General features: G+C 29.0%; 2 protein-coding genes and 2 pseudogenes across 4 annotated transcripts in view; 3 read left to right on the forward strand and 1 right to left on the reverse strand.

Annotated features, from left to right (window-relative positions):
• Positions 1-26,264, reverse strand: part of LOC149888907 (uncharacterized) — a 280,117-nt gene that overhangs the window by 226,365 nt on the left and 27,488 nt on the right. The gene's annotated exons all lie outside the window — the stretch shown is intronic.
• Positions 269-17,437, forward strand: LOC145193566 (uncharacterized; annotated as a pseudogene).
• Positions 12,081-14,362, forward strand: LOC149888925 (uncharacterized). Of its 3 annotated transcripts, XR_016452634.1 has the most exons (3): positions 12,119-12,366; positions 12,788-12,892; positions 14,330-14,362. XR_016452634.1 is itself a non-coding variant. In XM_090087990.1 (2 exons), the coding sequence occupies exon 2, from the start codon at positions 12,804-12,806 to the stop codon at positions 13,221-13,223; it is 420 nt and encodes a 139-aa protein (XP_089944116.1). In that variant the 5' UTR covers positions 12,081-12,382; positions 12,788-12,803; the 3' UTR covers positions 13,224-13,759. The 3 variants fall into 3 exon arrangements, 2 of the variants coding, with proteins under 2 accessions (XP_089944116.1, XP_089944115.1); XM_090087990.1 differs by lacking the exon at positions 14,330-14,362 and having other exon boundaries at positions 12,081-12,382; positions 12,788-13,759; XM_090087989.1 differs by lacking the exon at positions 14,330-14,362 and having other exon boundaries at positions 12,093-12,366; positions 12,788-13,753.
• On the forward strand, positions 18,114-19,080 carry LOC145186836 (uncharacterized; annotated as a pseudogene).

Raw genomic sequence — 26,264 nt, forward strand, 5'->3', positions numbered from 1 at the left:
TACGATATTTATTTTTATTACTTAATTATCTTTTTCAAGACAAAAACTTTTAAAAACTTAAAAGTAATTAAAATATCGCCTTTTTTACAATAAAAGTAAAAAAAAAAAAAAACTTTTTAATGTATAATTGACTTTTTGGAGCCCCTTTGCCCCCTGCCTCCCCCAGGCTACCCTACTGCATAACTAATCAATAAAACACCAAAATATTGTTAACTACATTCTTAGGAATGAAATTACAAAACAAAATATTTTTGTCCACCTTGCTTGAATGAAGCGATACACTGTGCGTTATGCTCTAACTTCAAAAGGAGATAGTATTTCTCAACTGGAAGAGTTAAAGTATTGGATTGAGAAATGGAATTTTTGCGGTGTTAAAAATCAAGCAATTATATCATGTCTCAAGTATATCGTGTCACATAAAATGGTGTGCTAACCTTAACTAGTGAGCTGTTTTCTGAAGTTTTTGAATTTGTGAAGTGTTGCAATCAAAAAATCACAGATTGTGGGATTTATCAAGTAAAAAGAGCTAAGGAAATCTCTAATTTTGTACCAAGATCATTTTATAGGTTTACTGGCGAAATCTCAATGAAATCAATCAAACAAGCTCTTTCACACATGGCTGGGTGTAAAGATACACTCTTTCTCGGTTCAACTGACAATCCATCAGCTTTTATGTCTCTAGTTAGTGAAATGGAAACAATTTTTTTGAAATTCATAAAAAAATATCTTGAAAGAAAGGGACTGGCCATGATTCTCATCAATAAAGTTAAAGAATCCTGTCACTTTCAGTTTTTGTATGACCTGTATGAAGAACACGCACATAATTTAGAAAAAAAAATTGTTTGGATTTTTGTTATTACCAGAATTTTTTATTTCATAAAATTTTTAAACAGGTATCTGAATCCACGTAATAAGTCAAACTCAAAAAAACTTGCACGTATTGTTCATAATTGATATAACATGTTGTTATTTTTTCAATATATTTTTATGCAATGAAATGCATATTAAAAAATGTTATGCTTTAAGAGTGTATGTTATACAAAAAATAATTTAAAAAAGTTTAAACTTGTTCTCTTTTCCCCATTATTTCATTCTTACTGAAACACATAAACTTAATCTATAAAAAATTTAAATATCTAACAACAGAGTTATCTATAGAAAATTCAAAGATCTAACAACAGAGTTAATCTATAAAAAAAACAATCTTTGTAAGTTGCGGAAAAGGTCCGACAGGACATCCCAGAGTGCATTTTTGGCCAATTAACAGGAGTTTTGCTAAGTGGATAGGCTTTGTTAAATAGTACAGTATCAAAAACTTTCAAAAATTTATTTTTACTTTAATAACTTAATATTTTTTGGCAAAACAAAAAATTTTTTGTCCTTTAATTTTTATTTCATTTCAATATTTTTCGTAAATTTCAAATCTTATTAATGAAGCTTTATTAACAATATTGTATAACAGCAAGTGAAGTAAATATGAGATATTACTTAAATGTTCAAGTGAGTGCAGCTGACATGTGGTTAAATGTTGTGAATTTTTCTTTTAGTAATGTTAAAAGACTTTATTCAGTAGTCACCATCTCTGAAGACAATGTGTTGAAAAAAGTGACAGTTACATGAACATATTTGTTTCAACAATCCTTAAAGTCATATTACACTGTACTAATATTAAAAAGTAATAATATTTATTAACAAAGAACTTTTTTCTATTATTAAATACTAATTGTTTATTTGTTATTAAACAGTTGTTTGTATATTGATATGTTATTAAACAGTTGTTTTTTTTAAAATATGGGTTATTGAGTTTTTTTAGGTCACCCGATTGAAACAGATCAGTGGCAACACACCATCATCAATTATAAATAATGCTTCATACAAGACAATGTCAAAAAAGCTACAAGCTAAATTTAGTAAGGTGGGAAAAATTGGAAAACAACAGTTTAAGACAACTTACTTGTACAAGGCTCTACTTGGTAATTTTCAATTTTTAGAAAAGCATAAAAGTAATGTAATTATAAGATCATGTTTGGAGTTATAAGATCATGTTTTGAGTATATTTAGTTACAGTCAATTGTATTTTTTATTATTTTTAAATATTTTAATACAAACGTCATAGATATTTGTCTAGTAATGTCATGCAATGCCGCACCTTTGCTGGAGTTCTTGAGTGGTTAATAACCATTTGGTTTTCAATGTTATAATGCATACATTATAATTCTTTCTAATATGATTTAAAAGTTTTACAATGAAATAAAATAGACAAAAACCTAAATATGAACTTTTTTTGAGTTTAGTTACTTTGTAGGTGCTCTGGTAACGGAAAGACTAGCAAAAGAAAATGTCGATCGACTAATAGGAGACTAGTTAAAGAGAGCTCCTAGGGCGGAAGATAAAAATAAAGACGCTTTTTTTGTAATTATAGTTATTGCAAATCTCTTTAACATTTAGTATCTACTTTAAGTTATTGTTGTGTTATTTTGAATTAAGTCCCTGTATATAGCTGTTATCATTATAATGATAAATTTATGCTGTTTAAAACTTTATTTATAAATTTTTGCAATTAGAACCGAAATTTTGGTTGCGAAAGTAAGTAAGCTTAAACTTTTAGGAAATTAATGTTACGTTTGTTAATGTTAAATAAGTGTTAAACCATTATATTTGGACGGAATAGGCTCCTAAAATAAACGTTTCCAATAAACGTCGGAAAACCGTCTCATCACCGTTTCCTTAGAACGGAAAAAGCTCCTAAACTAAATCTTTTCAATTAACACTCAAAAACCTTTTTTAAAACGTTTATTACAACCAGGCCCATCACCGTTTCATTTGGACAAAAAAGCTCTGAGAATAAACGTTTCCACTACAAGTGTAAAAAACGTTTTCTGAACGTCACCGTGTTTACTGTGGCCCGTATACAACGATCATCTCAGTAAACATTGGACTTCCTTAGAAACCCAATGGACTTTTCTAAAAAGGACGTCCGTGGAATTCTTATATGGACGGATGAAAGGTGTTTTATTTGGAGGTCTACTGGACGTCCATTAGACGTCTTAGATCAAATTTGGAAAAACTTGACTACTCTTAATAAAAATAACTTTTCTCCTGACTACCATTAAGTCAAAAACGGTGAAGGGAGGTCCTTTATCGTGTCAAAATATCTAAGAGAATTAAATTTCGAGTAACAAAAGGAATTTTCAGTAAATGGTAGCAAATTACCGTTCACTAAAAAGTATTTAAAGAGGCCATATATAAAAATGGTCAGATTAGTGCCATATATAGTAATGGTCAAAGATTCAGTTATTTTTAATATTTTTATTTAGTTGTGCATTTAACATTTTAAAGACAATTTCCTTTTTTAAAAAAACATGTATCAAGGGGATACCAAAAAATTAATAACTCATGTATAATTTACGATCGCTTTATACTGATCTTATTAATTAAAGTTCACGTTATAAAAAATATAACAAGAATTTAGCTTTACTTTTTCGTCAATTTAAAGCATGATGAAATGCTATTATTTTGTCTAAGTAACTAAAGACGTATTGTTTTGAACTTAGTAATGTCGAGGAAAATGATTCTGCCTCACACTGATATGATTAATGTCAGTTGTACATTAATCAAATAATGTTGAATAATTGGCAAATTATTTTACCTTATTTAAGCAATTTACAACTTTGCCACATACTTTTTATTTTAATTTTACATATAGTTTAATTTTTTCAATTTGAAGCCGTTTTTCTAGAAGGGTATGAGATAAGATTTCGCAACTTTAAATTTTGGAAAAGAGCCACTATAAAATAAGTAACAGATCGACCATAACCCGTATTACGGGTTGCTTTTTGCTAGTACTTTATAAATAAGATATTGTATAACTTTGGTTCTTTATTATCAACTCATTCTGATACCTTGGAACCAAACAAATCAGTTCCTCTTTCGACTTTAGACATGCATGCAAGCACACACAAAAAACTATGGGAAATATCTGAAGATATCTCTGCTTCTCCTTACATTCTATTATCTACAAAAAGATTTAACTGTCATCATGGGTTTGATCGTCACTGCTGTAAAGAGGAAGCATTTTGAAACAAAAGAAATTAAGATGAAGTGACTTCTATTTTTTCAACTGGTATCATCGCCAAGTAAATTTAAGCACACTTTCACACTTTTTTTTCTTTTTTTTTAGGAAAATGGATCATTGGTACAAACAGAATATGTCATTATACAGGATAGCAAAAAATTTAACTGTCCTGCAAAAGCCATTAAAAAAGAAGTGATATATTTCAGTGATTCAAAGGTAATAAGTTTACAGAGTTTTTCCTAATTTTAAGGAAATCATTTCTCCTTATTCTCCTTCTTTTAAACAATTGCTATCTAAACTTCTTATTGTCACATTTCTTACTGCTTTTTTTTTTCAGCTTATAAATCCAAGTGGTTATGGCAAGAAGAAACAGTCGAAAGAAATAAAAGAATTATTGCAACAAAAAAAGATTGTTATAGCTGATAGGAAATTAATTGAGATAGACTGCTTAAACATTCACATGAATCATCCTCTAGGAAAGGTAGTAATGCTTGAGCTGCCTTACCTAACTGAATTTGCAAAGTCTCAGTTTTTTTAAACTATAAATAATAGTCTTCAGTATCAGTAAATAGACAAAATATCTTCACCAAATATATTTGAAATTATGTTAAGTTTTGTTTTTTTTCTTAACTTTCATGGTAGTCAAATTATTGTAAATTTTTTTTGGTTAACTTAGAGTGAGCTATTGTCCCAAAAAACTGATCCACAGTTAGTAAAAATTTCTGAATAAATTAAAGAGGGTGTTTCTAATGTGCGTGAATTGAAGAGGCTTAAAAATCACTGTTAATGAAATGCTCAGTAAAAAAAATCCTCCTGCTGCAAACAACAGAAGATTTTATCCAAGAACTGATATAAGTCGTTTACACATAGTTAAAGAAAGAAAGGTAGCTCTTTTTTTAAAATTGTTTGGATTTCTATTTTGCAAGTGTTTTAAATTGTAAAAGTATTTAAATGAGGATTCTATTATTTATTTATTATATCTGAAATATGTTCTCAACCAGTTTACCAAGTTATATTAGAAATTTTTTACAGTATGTGTAAATTACGTAATCATACTATTATTTTGAAATCTAACACTAACTTTTAATGTTTTAGACATTCAATCATCAATCAGGAATGTTTGGAAAACAAAGTAAATGAATGGAAGAATGTTGATGCCTCTGTAAACATCTAATTCCGACCTAAAGAGAGAGATACTAGTGATGAGCTCCTGTTTGTATACCAAGCATTTTGGCAAAAAAAGCTGTTAAAAAAAATATGGAAATAAGGTGGTATTTTTGGATGAATCTTACAAAATCACACGATATTAATTATCTTTATTTTTCAAAGTAGTCAAGACAAATTGTATTATCAAATTGTGGCTACTTTATTTAACTTTAATTATCAAATTGTAGCTACTTTTGTGAGCGAAAGTGAACCTTTTGAAGCAATAACTGAAGCACTTGGCATCATGAAGTCTTGGAATGAAGACTTTCAACCTCTTTATTGCATAAATGACAATTGCACTGCTGAGATGCGAGCTCTTGAAATTATTTTTGTTGGTGTGTATTTATACTAGAAGTTCATTTTCTCTTTTCATTTTTCATAAAACTAAATCACGTTAACATACCTGAAATGCATAAATTCATTTCTATTAATATTGCACTTCCGTTATCATTAAACACTTCCGTTATCATTAAAAACAACATTCCGTTATCATTAAAACAAACATTAATTCCGTTATCATTAAAACAAACAATTCCGTTATCATTAAAACACATTTATTCTGAATCCATGTTTAAGATGTGAAGTATTTATCTGTGACTTTCACAGAGAAAAGTCTTGGGATCGTTGGCTAAAAAAGTTCTCCAGTCGTTGCTCTGCCAGAAAAGATGAGATTTTGTTTCTCTTAAGATGTATTGCCTGTTCAAAATCAAGTCAAGAGGAAGAGAATGCTGTAAGATTATTGGAATTATCTGATTTCTGGTGTCAAGAAAGCATTACTAAGTTAAAACAATATATAGAAAATAATTGGCTTCCAATCACAAAGGTATTTAACATTAAATATAAGCTTAGTACAATCTCTTTAATTTGAATATTATGGGGAAAAATTAAAGTTCAAATTAGAGAGGAATCTTCTTCGTTATTACACTTCAATTTGTTATTCATGCATTTCTTTTCTGTTAAAGTACAAGCCTTTAGATGTGGTCCGCCTAAAAACAGGATGGGTTCTTCCCAGTTTTTGTACTTGGCTTCACAAATAAATATGAAAAAAATGACACCTTTTCCTTTAGAGATGGGTTTGGTGGTACAGACAAAATCGTCTTCTTGTTAATTGCATTACAAACAATGGTCTGGAAAGGCAAAGTGAGTCTTTCAAATATTCTTACTTACAGCGATATAAAAACTCATCAAGGACTGGAATTTTGAATTTGCTTATTGACCAGTTTTTCAGTGATAAACTAGACAGGTATCATTTCTTGATTATTTGTTATCTTTATTAAAAGGAATACATAAGCCTGAATAAACATAAGTCAGAAACACTACTTGTTTTCCAATATTTTGATTATTTTGGGTTTCATTTTACGGATTTTTCTAAATGTCTCATGAAAGATGACCATGTGCCAATAACATCTATTGCAATCTTACCTAAAGAGACATTACCCAGTAAACAAGCTTTAGTTAGTCCAACTGATGGGCCAGTATCGGCTATAGTTGGCTAACTATTGGCATTTCGTGCCAACCATTAACTGACTGTGTACCGCGTGTTTTTGAATTGTTAAAGTTTCCCGTAAGTTTTATAAATGTATTTTAAAAATAAGTCTCATGGTCTAAGTGAATATATTCACTGAGACCATGCGACTAATAATTAAAATTATCCAAATAGATTCATTCAATAATTAAAACTATTCAATAGAGTTAGTTTAGTTTGAAGCTATTTATCTTTTTTTTTCTTTCAAACGCTTTTTTTACCGTTTAATTAAACTTTTAAACTCAAACTCTACTACACTTCTTAATATAACCTTTACGCTGGTAAGTACAAATATTTTCCATTTATCCATTAGTTACACATTCAGATATAATTTTTGACATTGGTTGAGTTTTTTAATTTATTTTTATAATGACACCATTGTTGCATTTGTATTAGACATTTTAGCTCTATTATAACTATTATTAAAAGTTAAAATACAGCTAAAATGTATATGTGCGTGTAAAGTAGTATGTTTACGTGTATATTTCTGTATGTATCTATGTATATATATATATATATATATATATATATATATATATATATATATATATATATATATATATATATATATATATACATATATATATATACACATAGATACATACAAATAAAATGTGCTTTATTGTCAGTATAAACAGAGTATTTGGGCGTACCCACTACGTATTTTTACTAAGTAGTTCGTATATAATGCACATTTTATAATGCTTTATAACATAAAATAACTTAACACATTAAAGACATGGTATGTTTTTTGTTTTTTATTTTTTGTTTGTTTTTATCTTTTGCTTTTTGACCTTTTGGGAGTTTTGTAATGATTGGGAATTTTGTTGTATGTGATGTTGTCAGGCTGGCTAACACCCTGATATTTATATGTATATACAGGGTGACCACAAAGTATCCGCACACGAGACGGTTTCATCTTGTGAAAATATAAGCATAAAAGCACTTATGTATTTTCTTATTTATTTGTTGTTTTTGGTTAATATTATGTCATAAACTTTATTTACTTTACTTTATATACTTTGTAAACTATGTTCAATTGGTTTTTTTAGAATGGTGCGCGTTTCTCCTTATCGTCAATCTATCATCGAGTTTCACAAAAAAGGCTACTCAGCGAGCTACATTCAGAACCGTTTACATGCGCCAAGACGGACAATTTACGACACAATTAAACGCTTTGACGAGTTGGGAACAAGTTCTAATCATCCAAAATCCGGAAGACCTCGAATAGTGATCACTGCGAGCAATGTGAAAAAGGTACGCGATCGCCTGCGTTTGAACCCCAATCAATCTGCTCGAGGTCTCGCAAAGAAAATGGGGATAAAACGAACTTCAATGGCAAAGATAATCAAAAAGAAGCTTAAGCTCAAACCATACAAGAAGAACAAGTCGCAACTTCTTTCTCAAGCAGCTAAAGTCAAACGTAAAGACCGTTCTCTTGGACTTCTGCACCGTTTCAACGGAATTGATTATCGCAACATCTTGTTCACTGACGAAAAGATTTTTACAGTGGAAAGCATTCTTAATAAGCAGAACGATCGAGTTTGGGCAAAATCTCAACCAAATGTCTCGGTTTCACGCAGTTCTCATCCTGCTTCAGTTATGGTATTCGCCGGGATAACGGCTCATGTTAAGACACCGCTCATATTTGTTCCACAAGGTATAAAGGTCAACGGTGACAATTATTTGGATATGCTCAAGAAAGAAATTGTTCCTTGGGCTCAAAAAGAACTTGGAAATCGTATTTGGACGTTCATGCAAGATGGAGCTCCAGCCCATAAAAAGAAGACAGTTCAGGATTTTTGTGCGGCAACTTTTCCTGATTTTATCAACTTTTCTCAATGGCCGCCATCGAGCCCCGATCTTAACCCGATAGATTTCTCAGTCTGGAGCGTCCTAGAAGGAAAGGCATGCCAAAAGCCGCATAAAAATATTGAAAGTTTAAAAAAATCACTACTGAAAGCTTGGGATTCTCTGGACCCTGCCTACTTGCTCGCCACCGTCGAAGCATTCCCGAGACGCCTACAGGCCTGTTATTTTGCTGATGGAGGAAAATTCGAATTCAATCTTTGAATCATAATTGTTATAGTTCAATAAATGTTTTAAAATAAAATTTGTGTTCCAAATACTTTCTACATGCTTTTTATTAAGCTCTTTATCTGTGCGGATACTTTGTGGTCACCCTGTATATTTATATGTACATACATTTATATGTATATATATATTTATATGTATATATGTGTGTGTATATATATATATATTCATATAATGCATATAATTATAGCATTTCATTAAAAGGGGCATCGACTTCTAAAAACTATGAGAAAACTGTTCAAAATTTTGGGGATCAGGAAAGTAAGGTTTTGGATAAACTATTTATTTTTTTTGTTTTTTTGTTTTACTACTTGTTATACATTGTAAATGTGTTATGCATACATACATTGATTATGATGCTGACATATATTGACAAAAGAAAACTATTTATATTTTATGTAAAAAAAAAATTTGTTTTTTAATTTAAGTCATAAATGGATGAAGGCTTTAAAAAAATACATATTTCATGTTACAAAAATAAACATTTCTACTTTTTTATGCAGATAAAGGTTTTAAGTAATGCTCTTTCGCGTGACCTTAATAACACAGCACAAAAATGTGCTAGAATACCATTTTCACAGCAATCAATTCACCTACAGGGATAAATAACATGAATGTTTAAAACTGTAACTCCAAATATTTGAGTTCCATAACACCTTCATCTATGTGTCTTCAATTTAATAACTAGATTGTGTTTTTGAAACCAGTTTTCCAATAAGATTCAAATGCAATGAAATATTATTTAATTATTTATGTATGTTTGTAGAGAAGTTAGCAGCTTTGGAGTTAAGATTAAAAGAACTGGAGCAAAAAAATAAGTTTTTAGAAGTTCAAAGTTTTTTGGATAATGAAGACATTGTTGTTCCCCTTGGCCTTCCAATGGAAAGTAAGGAAGATTTGGAGAGGCTTAACTTTATGCTACAGATGAAATCTGAGATGGCTCTCTATGTAATTTGAAATTATTTTTTATATTATGTTTCTACCAGTCTACAGGTTGAGTTTAAACTAGTAATTATTATTTTATAAGATCAAAGATAATTTTTTTATAAATCTTATAATTGTAAATTATCAAAGGTAATTTAATAATACTTTAGTTATATTATACCCCATTACATTTTCATTTACCTTTGAAAAAATAATTTAAATAAAAAAAGTTGTAATATGTAGCATTATTTGTTTTTAGGTCGAATATCTGCGTTCTATTGGCAGTAAAGTTGAATGTCCAAAATACATACGACGTGTGTTGGGAGCCATGTTTTCCAAAAACTTTAGCGTTTTTTCTAATCTAAACGGATCTTCAAGTAAGATGATAGCTACTGGAATGAGCAAGATTAAGTTGCAATTTTATCATTTTGTGTTAAAGTGCTTATTATGTAAGTATTACTAATTATGTAAATTTTTAGTCTATTAAAGTCAACTGTATTATTATATTTACAAAAATATGTTTACAACACTAAGAAAGAATATAATATGTTAGTACTTATGACAATTACCGGTGTTGTCATTAGTTGTGACATTGTAAGATATTATATTCTCCCTTGGTGTCTTGAACTTATTAATGCCGTATTTTATTGTTAACTAGAGACGTTAATTGCCAATGTAGACCATGATTTATTAGTATTCAACTATATGATTCTTAAAGAGCATATAGAAGTTTGTCTTGAACGTATAAGCTTATTGCTCTCGGTTATCATATGCACTTATTTTTAAAACTGCTAACCAGTTAAGGTAATTCTTGATTTGCAAAGTATACGTGTAAAAGCTTAAAAATAACTTAAAAATAATATATATTTAAACAAAAAATAAATTGAGTTTTTAAATTTATTTTCATTTTATTCTTTTAGCAACAGTAAGAATTCAGTATCTGAATTCCAAGGATAAAGATATTTACCCCATAGTTTCAAGATGGTTTCAGGGCGCAATTGATCAAGGAGATGGGCGAATAAATAGAAAGATGAAAAGCAAGGTTATAAAAAATCAGTTGCAGTTAATCAATGAAAAGAATATTTAGTTATTATTTTCATTTGCAAATTTATAAAAGCTTATTTATCTTGATTTTATTTATAATTCTAATTTTTCTTAATTATTATTAACAATTATCTAATAAATCGCCACGTTTTTAAATACTAGCGTTTTAAAATATTGTTTTTAATTAAAGCTGCCAATATTAATTTCAAACCTTTAATAATATTAACTACAATAATAGAATATTTTCAGTTTTTTATTTGTAAATATTTTTCTTTAATGATCTGGAAATAAAAGTGTAATGATTAAAAATTTGTTTATTTTGTGTATTCAGCTAAGTTATCAATAAATAATACAATATTTTGTGTGGACAGTAGTACTGTTTGACTGGTAAAATCTGATATACAAACAATCACTATTAGATAGAAAATTAAATATTAAAAAGCAAAGTTATACTTTGTTATTAAGCAATATTCAAAACATGATTTATAACTTTTGCACTTTTAATTTAAGCGCAAAAGCGAATTTAAAAAATCGCGAAAAAAAATCATATAGTTGGGCCGGTAATGGTACCAACTGTTAGCCAACTGTTTTATTACTGTTGGGCCGTTAACGGCAACCAATAGTTTAAAAACAGTTGGCTAAGTGTTGGTAAAAGCGTTACGTTTTTTTCACGATACCAACTAAATAGCCGACTGTTGCGCCAACTGTAGCTAATAGTTGGTTATTAGGATCGGGCCAACTACTTACCAATTGTTCGATGTTTACTGGGTAGTCTTTATAATGAAGCTCATGTAGTCTCATTAAATCACCATCTTAATATAATTCCTACAAAAATTAATGTTTAATGTCGTCGTTTCGTCATTAGTTACTAAGCTTTGAAAGAGCGCGTTCTTAAAATGCACGCGGCCATTGGAGAAAGATCCATGAAGCGAGTTAAAACTTTCTTCCTTTTGGAATCTAATTATTAGTTTAGATATATTACATAAAGAATCATATGGAGATAAATAATAATAGTTAAGATCATCTTATAATTGAAGTAAGTATATAAAATAGTTGTATATACATTTTTATTAGATAAAGCAGAAAGGATTTAAATTTTATTTAGATAAAGTAGAAAGGATTTAAATTTTTATTAGATAAAGTAGAAAGGATTTAAATTTTTATTAGATAAAGTAGAAAGAATTTTAATTTTTTAAATCGTTTATATTTTGTTTGTTTTAGTTTTTCATTTGGCAGTTTTGTTTTTATTATCTTATTTTTTAGAAGGAAAACAGGGGTATGTATGTTATTTAAAGTTATACTAATGCTATTTCCATAAAATGGTTATTACTACTTTGAAATTTCTGTGATGCTATTAACTATTTTTGTTCTTTTTTAGAAAATTTAGAAAAATAAATTAAAATTTTGTGCCAACACTGACAATGCATGTCACATGTTATTGTATGTAAAGGTTAAATGTTGTTATGAAGATTACAGTTCTTATGAGAAAAAAAAGAAGGTAAAGAGAATTGTTTGTAAATATATATTTTGTATCTTTTTAAATTTTCTTGCATCATTTTTAGAATTTTTGTTTGCACACGTTTATTGTTTGCATATATGCTTTTTTGATATGTATGTGTGTGTGAATAAGTGCTTTATAGTTGTTTTATCAATGTGTTTTTATAATAATGTAAAGTGTTTTTTTACTGTTTGTGTACGTGTTAATATGTGTTACATAATTGTTTTAAAAATGTGTTTAAATATGTATATGAGGTATTTATTTATTTTAATATATTAGTATATATTTAACCTTATATACATATTTAAACACATTTATTGTGCTAATAGTTTGTACATATGTTTATATTATGTTCTTTCCGTGTTTTTAAAGTGCTGTGACTTGGTAAACACATACCTGAAAATCAATTATTGTATTTTAGAGAAGGAGCAGAACATATGGCTTTAGATCGTGCAGCTCAGCGTGATATGCACCTAATGGCATGGATTAAGTTAAATACTGAAAACGAAAGAGTACATTGCTATTCGTATGTAGACATTCCTTATCACTTTATATTTGATGATAAACATTGTAAATGGAAGGTTAGACAAAGGGGTGGTAATAAGGTGATAATAAGAATATATAAAATTAATCCAACTGGAGAATTGTTTTTTCTTAGACTGTTAATTTTGCAAGCAAAAGGAGCAACATCTTGGGAGGATGTGCATACTGTTAATGGTATTGTCCTTGAAACGTTTTGTGAAGCATGTGTTTTGAAAGGCCTGTTGCAAGATGACACTGAATGGCAGAATACTCTTTCTGAGGCGGTTTTAACACATATGCCAAGAAAATTAGACAGTTGTTTTCAATTATTTTGACCTTTTGTGAACCTGACAATCCTTTACATCTCTGGAATACATGCAAAGCTTTTATGATGGAAGATTTCATTCACCACTCAGTCCCACTTCTAATAGCTGAACAAGCTACTCTTCATCAAATTGAAAAGATTATTAATCAAATGTGTTATATAAAACCATATTTGTTTATAGTTGTATATATGTTTAAATTATGTTGTCTCCATGTTTTCAAAGTGGTGTGATTTGGCATTATGTTGAGCAAGATTGATATCCTTGCCAGCCAAGCGATGTACTTATAGCAGAGTTGTGACTTGGCAGCATTTAGTGCCAGGCGGAGTTGCTTTGGAGCTAGGTTGTGTTGTCTAGCCTTTGTTGTGTTGTCAACCTGCTTAGGTTGTGTTGTCAACCTGCTTTGGAGCTAGGTTGTGTTGTCTAGCCTTTTTTAATTATTCTCCAAAAAAAAATATAATAATGTCTGTTAATGTTTAGCGTAATGTGTATGAGAGTATGCAACCTTGATCTTTAAATCTAGGATGTTTTCATGTCCTAAATTTGAAGTAATTAAATAACTAATATTGTACATAAAAACAAGTATTCTTTTATGTATTTATATGTTTAGTAAAAAGATAGATATAGTTAACTTTAAATTGGTTTTCTAATTTTGCCTTTCATATTTTAATTTGGTTTGTTATCTTCACTGGATTTTAGGATCAAGGATGTAAATATTCTATTGTTATGTTATTGTTGTGATGTTTTGTGTTGGTATTCATTTTTAACAATAGACACCTTCATGTTGGTGACTATTGTAAAAAATGAATTATAAGTTGTTTCATTATTGGTACTTACTGCTTTTAGTTATTTACTGAAAGCCAAGGCAACATTATGCTAAAAATGCAATTTATATCTTAAATTGTTTTTTTTATATAAATATATATAGTATTGTTAATCCTTTTGTACTTTGAAACAGATTTTATTGTTACATTTTCGATAAATGTTTATATTAACTGCCATGTCAAAATGGGTTACTATAAATAGGTAAATCGATTTTCAGTTTTTATGTGGTGTTTTATTTTTTATTTTTTGTTGTTGTAATTATAGTATCATAATTCCATTTTTTTTTTCTTTAGGATTTACGATTGACGCATTAATACGATTTATAAAAAGAAACCTGATTACCTTTTATTGTAAATTTTGGTCAGTTAAAATAATATAAATGTATGCAATTAGGTCAATTTTTTTAAATTTTTCTCTATTTTAAGCCTAATAATTTGCTGTACGTAATTTAGGGAATCTTTTTAAATGGGTGGTTAATATTGTAGTTTAGCGCATTTTTCAAATATCGAGTTACTTAAATTTTATAAGATTTTTAACTAATTAATTTGCTTAGTTTGCATTTGCAACACTTTTGAGGAAAGAAAAAATTTTTATATATGTTAAATTCTTATAAATATTAAAAAAAGAAAATTCTTATACACGTAAATCATTGTTTTACATTTCATTATTCTGGTAAAAGGTCTTCATCAAAAACTTGACTACTCTTAATAAAAATAACTATTCTCTTGACCACCATTAAGGCAAAAACTGGGGAGGTCCTTTATTAGTGTCAAAATATTTAAGAGAATTTAATTTCGAGTAACAAAAGGAATTTTTAGTAAATGGTAGTAAATTACCGTTTACTAAAAGCTATTGAAACAGAGGACATATATATAAAAATGGTCAGATTAGTGCCATATATAATAATTGTCAGTTATTTTTAATAAATTTATTTCGTTGTGTGCATTTAACGTTTTAAAGACAATTTCCTGTTTTAAAGAAAAATGTATCAAGGGGATACCAAAAAATTAACAAATCATGTATAATTTACGTTCGCTTAATATTAATCTTATTAATTAAAGTTCATGTTATAAAAAATATAACAAGAATATAGCCTTACTTTTTCGTCAATATAAAGCATGATAAAGTGTTATTATTTTGTGTTAGTAACTAAAAACATATTGTGTTGAACTTAGTATCGAGGAAAATGGTTCTGCCTTACACTGATATGATCTGTCAGTTGTAAATTACTCAATGTTAAATAATTGGTAAATTATATTACCTCCGCATACTTTTAATTTTAATTTTACAAATGGTTCAATTTTTTTAATTTGAAGGGGTTTTTCTAAAAGGTTATTAGTTAAGGTTTCGCAACTTTAAATTGTGGAAAACAGCCACTATAAAGTAACAGACCGACCATAACCCGTATTACGGGTTGCTTATTGCTAGTTTACATAAATTTAATAAGATCATTAGTAGTCCATTTGATCTTGGTATGAATATGTAACAAGCATATTTTTAGGTTAACTTTTGGTTAGTGCAAACATTCTTGTTCCTTTTTTTGAATTTCAAAACTATGTTGAAGAACTTTTTTATTTCTAATAAAACTTTAAATATCTTTCTTTTTTAGTTATACTGATGCCAACTTCAAAATGGATGCACGTTACCGAAGATATGGACGTTGGGTGCCAAATTATTTGTACAACCGTCCTCGTAGTTTAGTGAAGCATTGCTTGATCAAAAAAGATATAGCTAATTACATAGATTTGTCTGGGGTCACCATAATCAAGCATGGAGTCTTTGCTGTATCTAGTTGAACCAAGACTGCTATTAAGTATTTTGCATTTTTTGGTGATGATTTCACAATGCCAAAATGTACCTGTCAAGATTGGATGTCAACGGCCTACCCATGCAAGCATTTCTTTTTGGTATTCAGATAAAACCCTGCTTGGTCATAGAGTGCACTGTCATCACTGTATCTAAATTCACCTTACTTGAACTTAGATGCAGATGATTATGAAGTATCACACGGAAAAACACCTTATATTCAGCCAGAAGGTTTAAGTCACCATAAAACAGGAAAGACTGTTACTGAAGGTTGGAGTCAGAAATCTAAAAATATTACAAGTGTTTGCCCTGGAGCGAATGTTAGAGAAATGCTCACAACCATCCAAAACCTATCATTTGAGTTTAAAGAAAATTCAGAAGAAATTGTTCTTATGCACAACATCTTTGCTAGTCTAATAGATAAACTTAACCGAGCAAGAACTAGAGAATCTGGAATTCCAATTCCTCGAGTACAGGTCAAGTTGGCTGGTCCATCAAACAAGCACATTCCAATTCCTGTTCGTAAATCAAGAAAACTTTTAAGTGATCGTGTTGGTTCTCATAAAGATAAAGTAGCAGCTGCTTCTAAAATATTTCTGATGGAAAAAAGTGATACAACAGAGTCAGTTGAGGAGAACATTGTTGAACCTGTTAATGGGAAAGATATCTTTATTGAAGAGTTGATAGTTGCTTCTGATGTTAATGACGAATTCCCTATAGAAAGATATCATTTATCACCTAACTGTAATCTCTCTTCAGATGATTTGCTAGATATTTCGGCAAAACACATGTTGTCTGACACTGTTATCCACACCATCCAAAAGATGATCTCAGGTGTATGTAATCTCCAAGACCCTGTTCATGGACAGAATCTTTTATTTGATATACCAAAATCATCTTTTGTCCAGGTGTTATATGATGGTGATCCCCACTGATTGACAATTTTTACTTATGGATGTTCTGTTGGTGAGGTTTCCCTTTTAGACAGTATGTTTCGTGGCGAAGTAAAAAATCATGTTATTAGGCAAACTTGTACTTTAATGTATTGCACTGAGGATATTTTGACTGTCCGTGTTAAACCAGTGCAGCAACAAACAAATATCGTTGATTGTAGCTTGTATGGATTAGCGTTCGTAAAACATATTGCTGATACTAGAATAAATCCAAATTATGTTGCTTTTGACGATTCTCAAGTGAGGAATCATTTGCTACAATGTGCGAAGGGAAATCAGTTTAATGTTTCCAAAGTCCGAAATAGCTTTACGGTTCTGCAAGGAAAAATACTTCCAGTTTTCCCTTTATTGCATTTGTAGCCAAGTGTGGCTAGCCTCGGATAAATGTAACAAGGAAAGGTAAATATGGAGTAAATATTTTGATTGTTTATTTACGCATCAAATAATAGTGTGCTTACGAGTGAAAATATTTCTTAGTCTGAAGCGGGAGTTGAAAAATCAAAAATAATCGTGCCACACTGAGGATTATAATTAGGCAAATGGTAAAGTGCGGAAAATGTGAAAATTGAACGCATCCCGGAGTATGTTTAGGAAGACGAGTGTACAGAATGATCATGCTTCAGATGCTACTCTATAACATAAATAATTTATTTTTTAAATATATATTCTGACCTATAAAGTTGAGTTTAGCTGGTTTTTAAAAGCAGTTTAACTTAAATTGTTTCCACAAGTTAAAACAATATAAAATGTTGATTTTGCAGTGATTTATTATATTTGCTTGCATTTGATGTCATTTGCTACTATTTAGATTATAAATTTTGAAATAATAGACTTAAAACTTGGGGGGTGAGAGGCTATAACACCAAAAGCCCCCCATACTTTTAAAAGTGAGGTTGTAGCCCCACTGCTTTGTTACCTCTTATGACATGTGAGTTAAATTAAACGGGTAATAAGATTATAACAAAAATAATAACTGAATGTCATAATATAATCGAAATTTTTTTAAAATACTTTTTACTTTTATGCTTCTAAATAAGTGCATTCATATTAAACAACTAAGTTTAAGAATATGTAAGCATAGCCTTACAGTTTTTAAAATGGTTTAAACCATGGTTTGAACCAAACAACTGTGGGTATTGTAATAAATGATAAAACTACAATATTATTTAAAACTGCATACAATTATCATACAATAAATAAATGTATAAAATATAATGTACAAAAGTATAAAATATAGTTGAAACAATATAAAATTGAATCGTGTCTATTAATAAAGATATTAATAATTTTTTTTTTAATTAAAATAGATTATGTTATATAAATATAACATGTGTATATTGTGCCAATATATGGATGACTTATTAACTATTTTAAATTTTATATGCTGATCTTTTAGGTAATATTGTTTAAATGTTTAATTTAAATAGCTGGCGCTTACAAAATCGCCAACAAAACAATTTTATAGAGGAAGCTTTGACTTACTAAATGATTTACTTTGATTTACTGAATGATTTACTCACTCAACAAACATTCTGCCAAAGTGAATCAATTATAAATGAAGAAAAAAAAGATAATATAAGTCAGCCAGCTTCATCAGAATACTTGTTTCGTGAACCACCATCAGGTTCATACACAAAATTTAGTTATAGAAATGATATCTTTAAGCACCGTAATGTTTTACAGGAAAAGCTTGCTTCATGGGCTACTAAAAATAAATGCACGCGTGCTTCAATAATTGAGTTGTTATCCATCTTGAAAAATAATGGGCATAAAGACCTGCCCATAGATAGCAGAAGGTTGTTGAAATCTCCAAGGTATGTAGAATCACTATATTTAAGTGGTGGCAAGTATGTTTATTTAGGAATTTCAAATGGAGTTTCCAGACTTAAATCCCATATCTCTCGTCAATATTGATGGATTGCCTTTATTCAAAAGTAGTAACACCCAGTTATGGCCAATACTTTGTTCGTTTAGTGGGTTGAGTCCATTCTTTATTGCTGTTTATTGTGGAACTCATAAACCAGATCCAGTGTCTGATTTTATAAATGGTTTTTTAGAAGAGTATAGTGGCTTAATTAGAGATTGGTCTTAATTTCCATGGGCAATTGTTTCAAGTAAAATTAAAGTATTTCTGTTGTGATGCACCTGTAAGAGCAAACCTCACAATTGTTATAATTCATATGAAATATGTACAGTAGAAGGAGATTATAAAGAAAATAGTTGTATTTAACGACATCGGATGTGCTTTAAGAAGTGATCAAGATTTTTCACAAGGAAAGTATTAGCCATTGTATCAACTAGGTAAATGTGTTTTTGTAGACTATGGTTTTCCATGTATTTTGGGTTTCGTACTTGACAGTATGCATTTAGTTATGTTAGGTGTAGTTAGGCGTATACTTCTTTTCCTGAAATAAGGACCTAGATTTTGTAAATTGGAACCTTATGGAACCTTAACGTGGATAATAAGGCTGAGGATATTGTCTACTCGAAATTTCATGGGAACGATGTAAAGAGATAGTGTGAATCTCTTCTCTAATTCGCCACAATTTTAATTTCTGATCACTTTAAACAAATACTTGCATAATTGAGAGATTTTGATAAGTGGTAGAAAGTTGTTTCTTCAACAAAAACGAATATTTCTTCTGAAGAACTGCTGTAATCGCGAAGAGGTTTATTCTGCTTCTAGAGATTGTTGTTCGACAGCTTCCCTAGCCAATGGTCTTGAAACGGTTGGCCGTTATGGGACAAGCCCTTTAATTCACATGATGGAGATGCATCTCGGATTTTTTGTGCACAAAAATAAGTTTATCAAAGCAGGATCTGAAGATAGATTAGAAAGTTTTTACAGTAAATCATCGAACGAAATGATTCGGCATAAGTTGTCCGGAGAAAATCGGTTGAAGAATGCCGTAAAATGGATGTATATTGATGTTTTGTTATCGGATTCCGGTCTAACTTTGTAATAATTTTCACAGTCGATTTCGATGTTTCTTATTTCTTAATGATGTAGTTGATAAACTTGTTGTTTAAATTACAGTGGCATCTCTGTTTTGAAACGTACAAAAAATTCAGATATACCGCTTTGTAGAGCATTCACTCCTCTTCAACTTAGTAATACATCGTGTTATATATATTTCAGCTACTTTTCGAGGTAATCCAGAAAAACTTTTTTGGCCTTTCTAAGCCATTTTATAAGGCACAATTTCAGAACGTGATAACTTTTTTTTAACGATCTCAATTTTTCGAAACATTCACATATTCTTAGCTGGATAGTGCCTAAAAGAATGTGGAAATCATTTTTTCATTTTTACGAAATTTTTTTTTCACACTACGGCAGACTCGTTGTGCAATGCCAATAATCCTGTTAATTCAAATCATTAAACGAAGTTCCAAACTGGAAAAGTCTGGTGAAAGCATTACTCACCAATATATAAATGATAAAATTGCTAATGCTGACAGAGATAGTTGGTTTTGTTTAACTAGTGGAGAAAATATTAAGATCACTAAAAAATTGACAAATAGTGACTTTCAATGTAAAACTTTTAATTTAAAAGATATGATTTTTTTTTTTAAATGAGCCTTGTAACTCTAGATGTATTGACATATTTGTTGCAAATCAAAATATTTCAACGGAGAAAAGAAATATTTGTAAACAAGATATTCGAAATAAAATGGTTTGTTTACCGCGTAAAAGGACACTAGTTTTTTTCCCTTTTCTTCATAGCTTTAGAGATAATATTCTGGCACCTGAAAAGCATTAATAACTTTATTTGTATCATTATTTCTTTTTAGTTAAAATTTTGATGAAAAAATGTTGTTCAATCTTCTTTGTTTATATTTTATGTTTACTTAATGCAACAAAATCACAATAAATGAGAATAGTATTATAAAATACTTGTGTTTAGTTTTTGTTTGATGTTTTTATAAATGCTTTGTTTACTAAAAGTATTTAGTTATTAAATGGTTATTTAATTTTTAGTGACAACTTTACATTTATATTGATTTATATTAATTATATATTAAAAAATTAAAAAGTAACTATGTCTAATAGCGGTCCGTATGCACGAGCAAATTGGTTGAAGGAAATCAGGATTGAACCTTTACCAATAAATTAGATAGATGAGGATACTAATAGAGTATTTTGGCCCAACACTTTAAATGTGAAGAATGCATTTGAAAGGTGTCAACAACCTAAAAAAGATTGGCTGAAACATGAATTTGTAAAGATTAAAGTCTGTGGTTTGTAAAGTTTGTAAAGACTAAAGTCACAGCACTTTGAAAACACATATGTACCAACTATTAACACAATAAATGTGTTTAAATAAGTATATAAGGTTAAATATATACCTTATATACATATTTAAACAAATTTTTAAAACAATTATATAACACATATTAACACATACACAAACAATAAAAAAACACTTTACATTATAATAAAAACACATTAATAAAACAACTATACAGCACTCATTACTACATACACATACATATCAAAAAAGCATATATGCAAACAATAAACGTTTGCAAACAAAAATTTTAAAAATGATGCGAGAAAATTTAAAAAGATTCAAAGTAAAAAAAATATATATTTACAAACAATACTCTTTACCTTCTTTTTTTTTTTTCATAAGAACTTTAATCTTCATAACAAAATTTGACCTTTACATACTATAACATGTGACATGCCATGTCAGTGTTGGCACAAAACTTTAATTTACTTTCTAATTTTTCTAAAAAAGAACAATAATAGTTAATAGCATCAGAGAAATTTCAAAGTAGTAATAACCATTTTATGGAGATTGCAATAGTATAGCTCTAAATGACATCCATACCCTTATTTTCCTTCTAAAAAATAAAATAGTAAAAATAAAACTGCTAAAAGAAAAACTAAAACAAACAAAATATAAACGATTTAAAAAATTAAAATCCTTTCTACTTTATCTAATAAAAATGTATATATAACTATTTCATATACTTACTTCAATTATAATATGATCTTAACGATGATTATTTATCTTAATATGATTCTTTATGTAATATATCTAAACAAATAATTAAATTCCAAAAGGAAAAAAGATTTAACTCGCTTAAAAGATCTTTCTTCAATGACCGCGTGCATTTAAAGAACGCGCTTTTCCAAAGCCTAGTAACTAATTCAAAGACTAGTAACTAATGACGAAACGACGTTGAACATTAAACGTTTCTGCACTTATTATATTAAGGTTAATAGTAAATAAAATTAAAGATATTATAGATATTAAAACTTATATTAACCAAGCTGTGCATTTTTAGCCTTGGTAATGTCTTTGAAAGAAAACACGTTGAAAGAGATTAATTTTGAAATGCAGAAAATTCTGAGATACGCACCAAACAAGATGAATGTAGAAGATGGCAGGCGAAAACAAAATTAAAGCACAACCAATGATGTCCCAAAAAACTGCAGCAACAAGAGAATAACTAACTTCTTATTTTTAAATTTATTATGTAAAAATTCCCTCGAAATATTTGTTAATGAACGAAATTACTCTACCACGAAATGTTTTTGTAAATCGACGTTTTTAACCAATTTTTTTGTCATTTTGTTGTCAAAACTGTTGTTTATTAAACGTTAACCTTCAGCTAAGTAGATCTACTCAAACGTTTAATAAGCGTTAGAAAAACGTTAAGCAAAGTTTGAATGTGTTAATCCAAAGTTGTTCGATGTTAGTCCAACTAAATTAATGTTGGAAAAACGTCAAGATAAATATTATAACATTTCGTTTTAGCGTCTAAATTACAACGTTAGCTAGCGTTAGCAAAACTTACGTCGTCCATCCTTTCCATTCCAAACATTAACCCAACGCCAAACCAACCTAAAAAGCCCCGTTAGATTGTTGTTATACCAACGTTGCTCGATGTTAATTAATACAACATTAATTAATTTTGGAATAACGTCGAGTAATATTGGAATATGTCGTTTTTTCTCAATATTATAGCGTTAGCTAATGTTGGCAAATATAACCTCGACCATCCAATCCATTTTTAACGTTAAACCAACCGAAAAATTCTAACGTCAGAATATTGTTATTCCAACATTGCTCGATGTTAATTCAACATCAATTAATGTTGGAAAAACATCGAGGATTATTATAACATATCGGCTTCGTTCAAATTATAACGTTAGCAAACGTTGGCAAATGTGACGTCGTCCATCCTTTCCATTTCCAACGTTAATTCAACGTTAATCCAACCAAAAACCAACATCATTTAAGGTTGAATCGACGTTGGTGTGCCCGCTGGGTTACCACCGTCTACAATTTGAATAAACTGAGTCAGAATAATAAACATAATGCCATCACTAACAAGGTGATATTGCCAACTTGTTAAGCAGAGAACAGTAATTTTCTAAGTCACAGGCTGCAACAAATATTTAATTTCATTTAGATTGTTACTTCTTGCTGTAATCTGCCAAAAACTGCATTAAAAAGAGTAGAACTGATTTAACACTTCACAATCAATAATGCAGTTGGAAACAGAGAAGCAATGGAAAATGTTGCTTGTTAATGGCATTACAAATTCACTACTTAATCATGAAAATATTCAGACTTGATATATTAGTTCTTCTACTTAGCAATGAGGCAAATAGTTATCAACACTTTTTTTCCAATAAGATTTTAATCACTTAAAGCTTATTAAGAACCTCTGATGTATGAAGCCGGCAGTTGTTTTAGATTTTGTTTTTATTTAATTCCTAATACGATTTTCCATTCATTGAACAAGTTCTCAAGAGCATTTTCAGTCATTTAATCTAATCTAAAAATTATGTGTGGTAAATTATGAACATTTAAACTAGCAAGACGAGCAATTTCATTTAAAAGTTTAAATTTAAATGCTTAATGGTTTTAACATGAAGTTTTTTTTAATCAAATATAACAATGGATAGCTACTATCTATTAACTTTTTTAAATCACTAATAAATTTCTAAAAATTATATTTTTTAATTTTTTATTTTGTAATTAGTTAGTAAATGTGAATCAAAGAAGAAGAGAAGATGAAATTGAGCTTCATATTTATAATGATTACTCTCTACTTATTTCGTTGTTAAGAAATTATAGTATACGATACTTTATAATAAGCTTTTGACGCTCGATGTAAGAGGACTTAAAAATAATTAAGCACTTAACAACGTTTTATTTAACCTGTTTTTACTAAAGTATATTCTTATTTAACAGTATCATAAAATAATTTTGTAAATCACTTTTTGGCTCATAATCTAAACATGACTAAGATTATGAGCCAAAAAATTCGATTTTAATGGCGCCCCAAAAAAATAGAGAATTTTTTATTTTTGAGTAACCAAAATTATTACCCCGAGCAACATTCATATCAACTGTGCAACATAGCAACTTTTAACCTTGGTAAAAATTGTTATTTAATTACCTAACTTATTATTTCACCACAACGAAATGTGCATTTTATATCAATATACGTTACAAACGTGTTATTTCAAAATTGAATTTTGCAATAATGCTATAATTATAAATTTATTAATTTCGATTTTTGTTGGAATGCACTCTTTCGCAATTGTAATTGTGAAATGTCACGCACTAAAAAGTATATATAAAGCTTTAAATAAACGATTTCATTAGTCACACAGTGGTGAAACAAAAGTTCTTGTTTTTGCCTCATCAGATCTGTAATGCTGACGAAACGGAGATAAAAACATTTTAAGTGTCCTAACACAAACGTGCTAAAATGGTTGAACACAAAGTATCTGTCAATGTAACTTATTCTTTATAGTTATTCTTTTATAAACATTCTGTAAGTGCATTTCAAGAACACTTCATCATTAACATTTTGAGGTAATTTTTAACAAGTAGCTTATGTTGGTTTCAACCCGACAAGTGAAAAGATGATTTTTTTTTTTTTCAAAATCAGGTATAGTGTCTTGCATTTATTTATTTTCTGTGTTTTTGAACAGCATTAATATAAGGTATTGAATCATTTTCATTATCCTATTTATATTTTTAATCAAAAAGATCACAAAGTTAGACAATTTAGTTTTTTTTCTGAAGGGAATATTATGTTTATCGATACTTTTAAGGTTACAAAATTGGATTTTTTCATCCAAATTCTTATCCATATTTACACCAGCAACAATGTTTAACAAGATCAGTTCCCTGCAAATTTTAACTCAAAATTGTTTCCTAGAGCTAGAACAATAAAGGCAACTAACAGCGGAAAGAAGAAAATTGCCGCCGGTATTTTAACATATACTTTAGAAAATCTCTAGTTGTCAGACGAAAGCAAATCCAAGAAGTAGAAAATGAAAGATACTAGTTTTTAGAGACGAAATTTCCTGGCGGCAAATAAAGAACAAGACAGTAACAATGCCGCGAACTTGTTTTACGTTTTTTTAGCTTTTTTTTTTTTTTATCGTTTATTGAATGTTTTTTGAGTAACAAAGGAGCTTTTAATTTCTTTAAAAATATTTTCAAAATCGTTTTGGATCTTAAACTTATCATTTTTTTACCTGTTTTATAAAGAGTTGGTTCTTCAAATAATCTACTGTACCAATAACCAGTGATTAATTCAATATTTTTATGGTGTGAACTTGTTCGATATATATTTGGTTATTTCAGTAGTTATTGTTGTACTAAAATAACTGCTGTTTATTTCAGTACATTTAGTATCCGCTGTTTATTTTAGTACAACATGAAGTATTGAAATAATTGCTTTTTATTTCAGAACTCCGTGAAATACTGCAATAACCATAAAATATACTTATAGTATATTGAAAGAAAAATTCATTATTTTATTCGTTGGATTAATATTTTATAATATGGTTTACAATATTATCATTATATAACAATATTAGCATTTAACGTTTAGATAGACAGTAACAATTGCATTTTACATTTGTATAACATGAATAATAGTAATTTAATTTTAAATTTATTTTAACGCTTTTGATGTAACTGGAGGTTTTCCAAAAACTCCAAAAAAATGGTACTTCACTTCAATAGCATCAATTTACCCTATATATTTTTAAAATATTTTCTCAGGACTTCAAAATGGAAAAACCAGAAAAGAACAAACTTTATTTTAACAATATTGAAAAATATATAACGGAGGGAAAATATCCAGCTGGTCTTGGAAAATGCGCCAGACGATCCCTCAGGGATGTAGCAGCAAGTTATTTTGTGCTTGGTATAACAATGACACCATTAATATTTTCTTTGAGAGAAAATTTTATGTTTTACATATTTAAATATATTTTTAGATGGTAAGCTCAAGCGTAAAGTTATTATTAGTGGTGACTCCTTTCATGCAGATGTTATTTTGGATCTGGAAAAGAGAGTCAAAATATTTGTTGAGGAGCATGGCACTCATTTAGGAGGCCATAGTGGTCAAACAAAAACCATTGCTAAAATTATGGAAAAATATTATTGGCCTAATATCAGTGGAGAAATGGGTAAGTGGATTC

This window comes from Hydra viridissima, unplaced genomic scaffold (assembly GCF_058129835.1).
Source record: "Hydra viridissima isolate aposymbiotic clone 2 unplaced genomic scaffold, HvirCarnegie_v1 scaffold_5, whole genome shotgun sequence".
Classification (NCBI taxonomy): domain Eukaryota; kingdom Metazoa; phylum Cnidaria; class Hydrozoa; order Anthoathecata; family Hydridae; genus Hydra; species Hydra viridissima.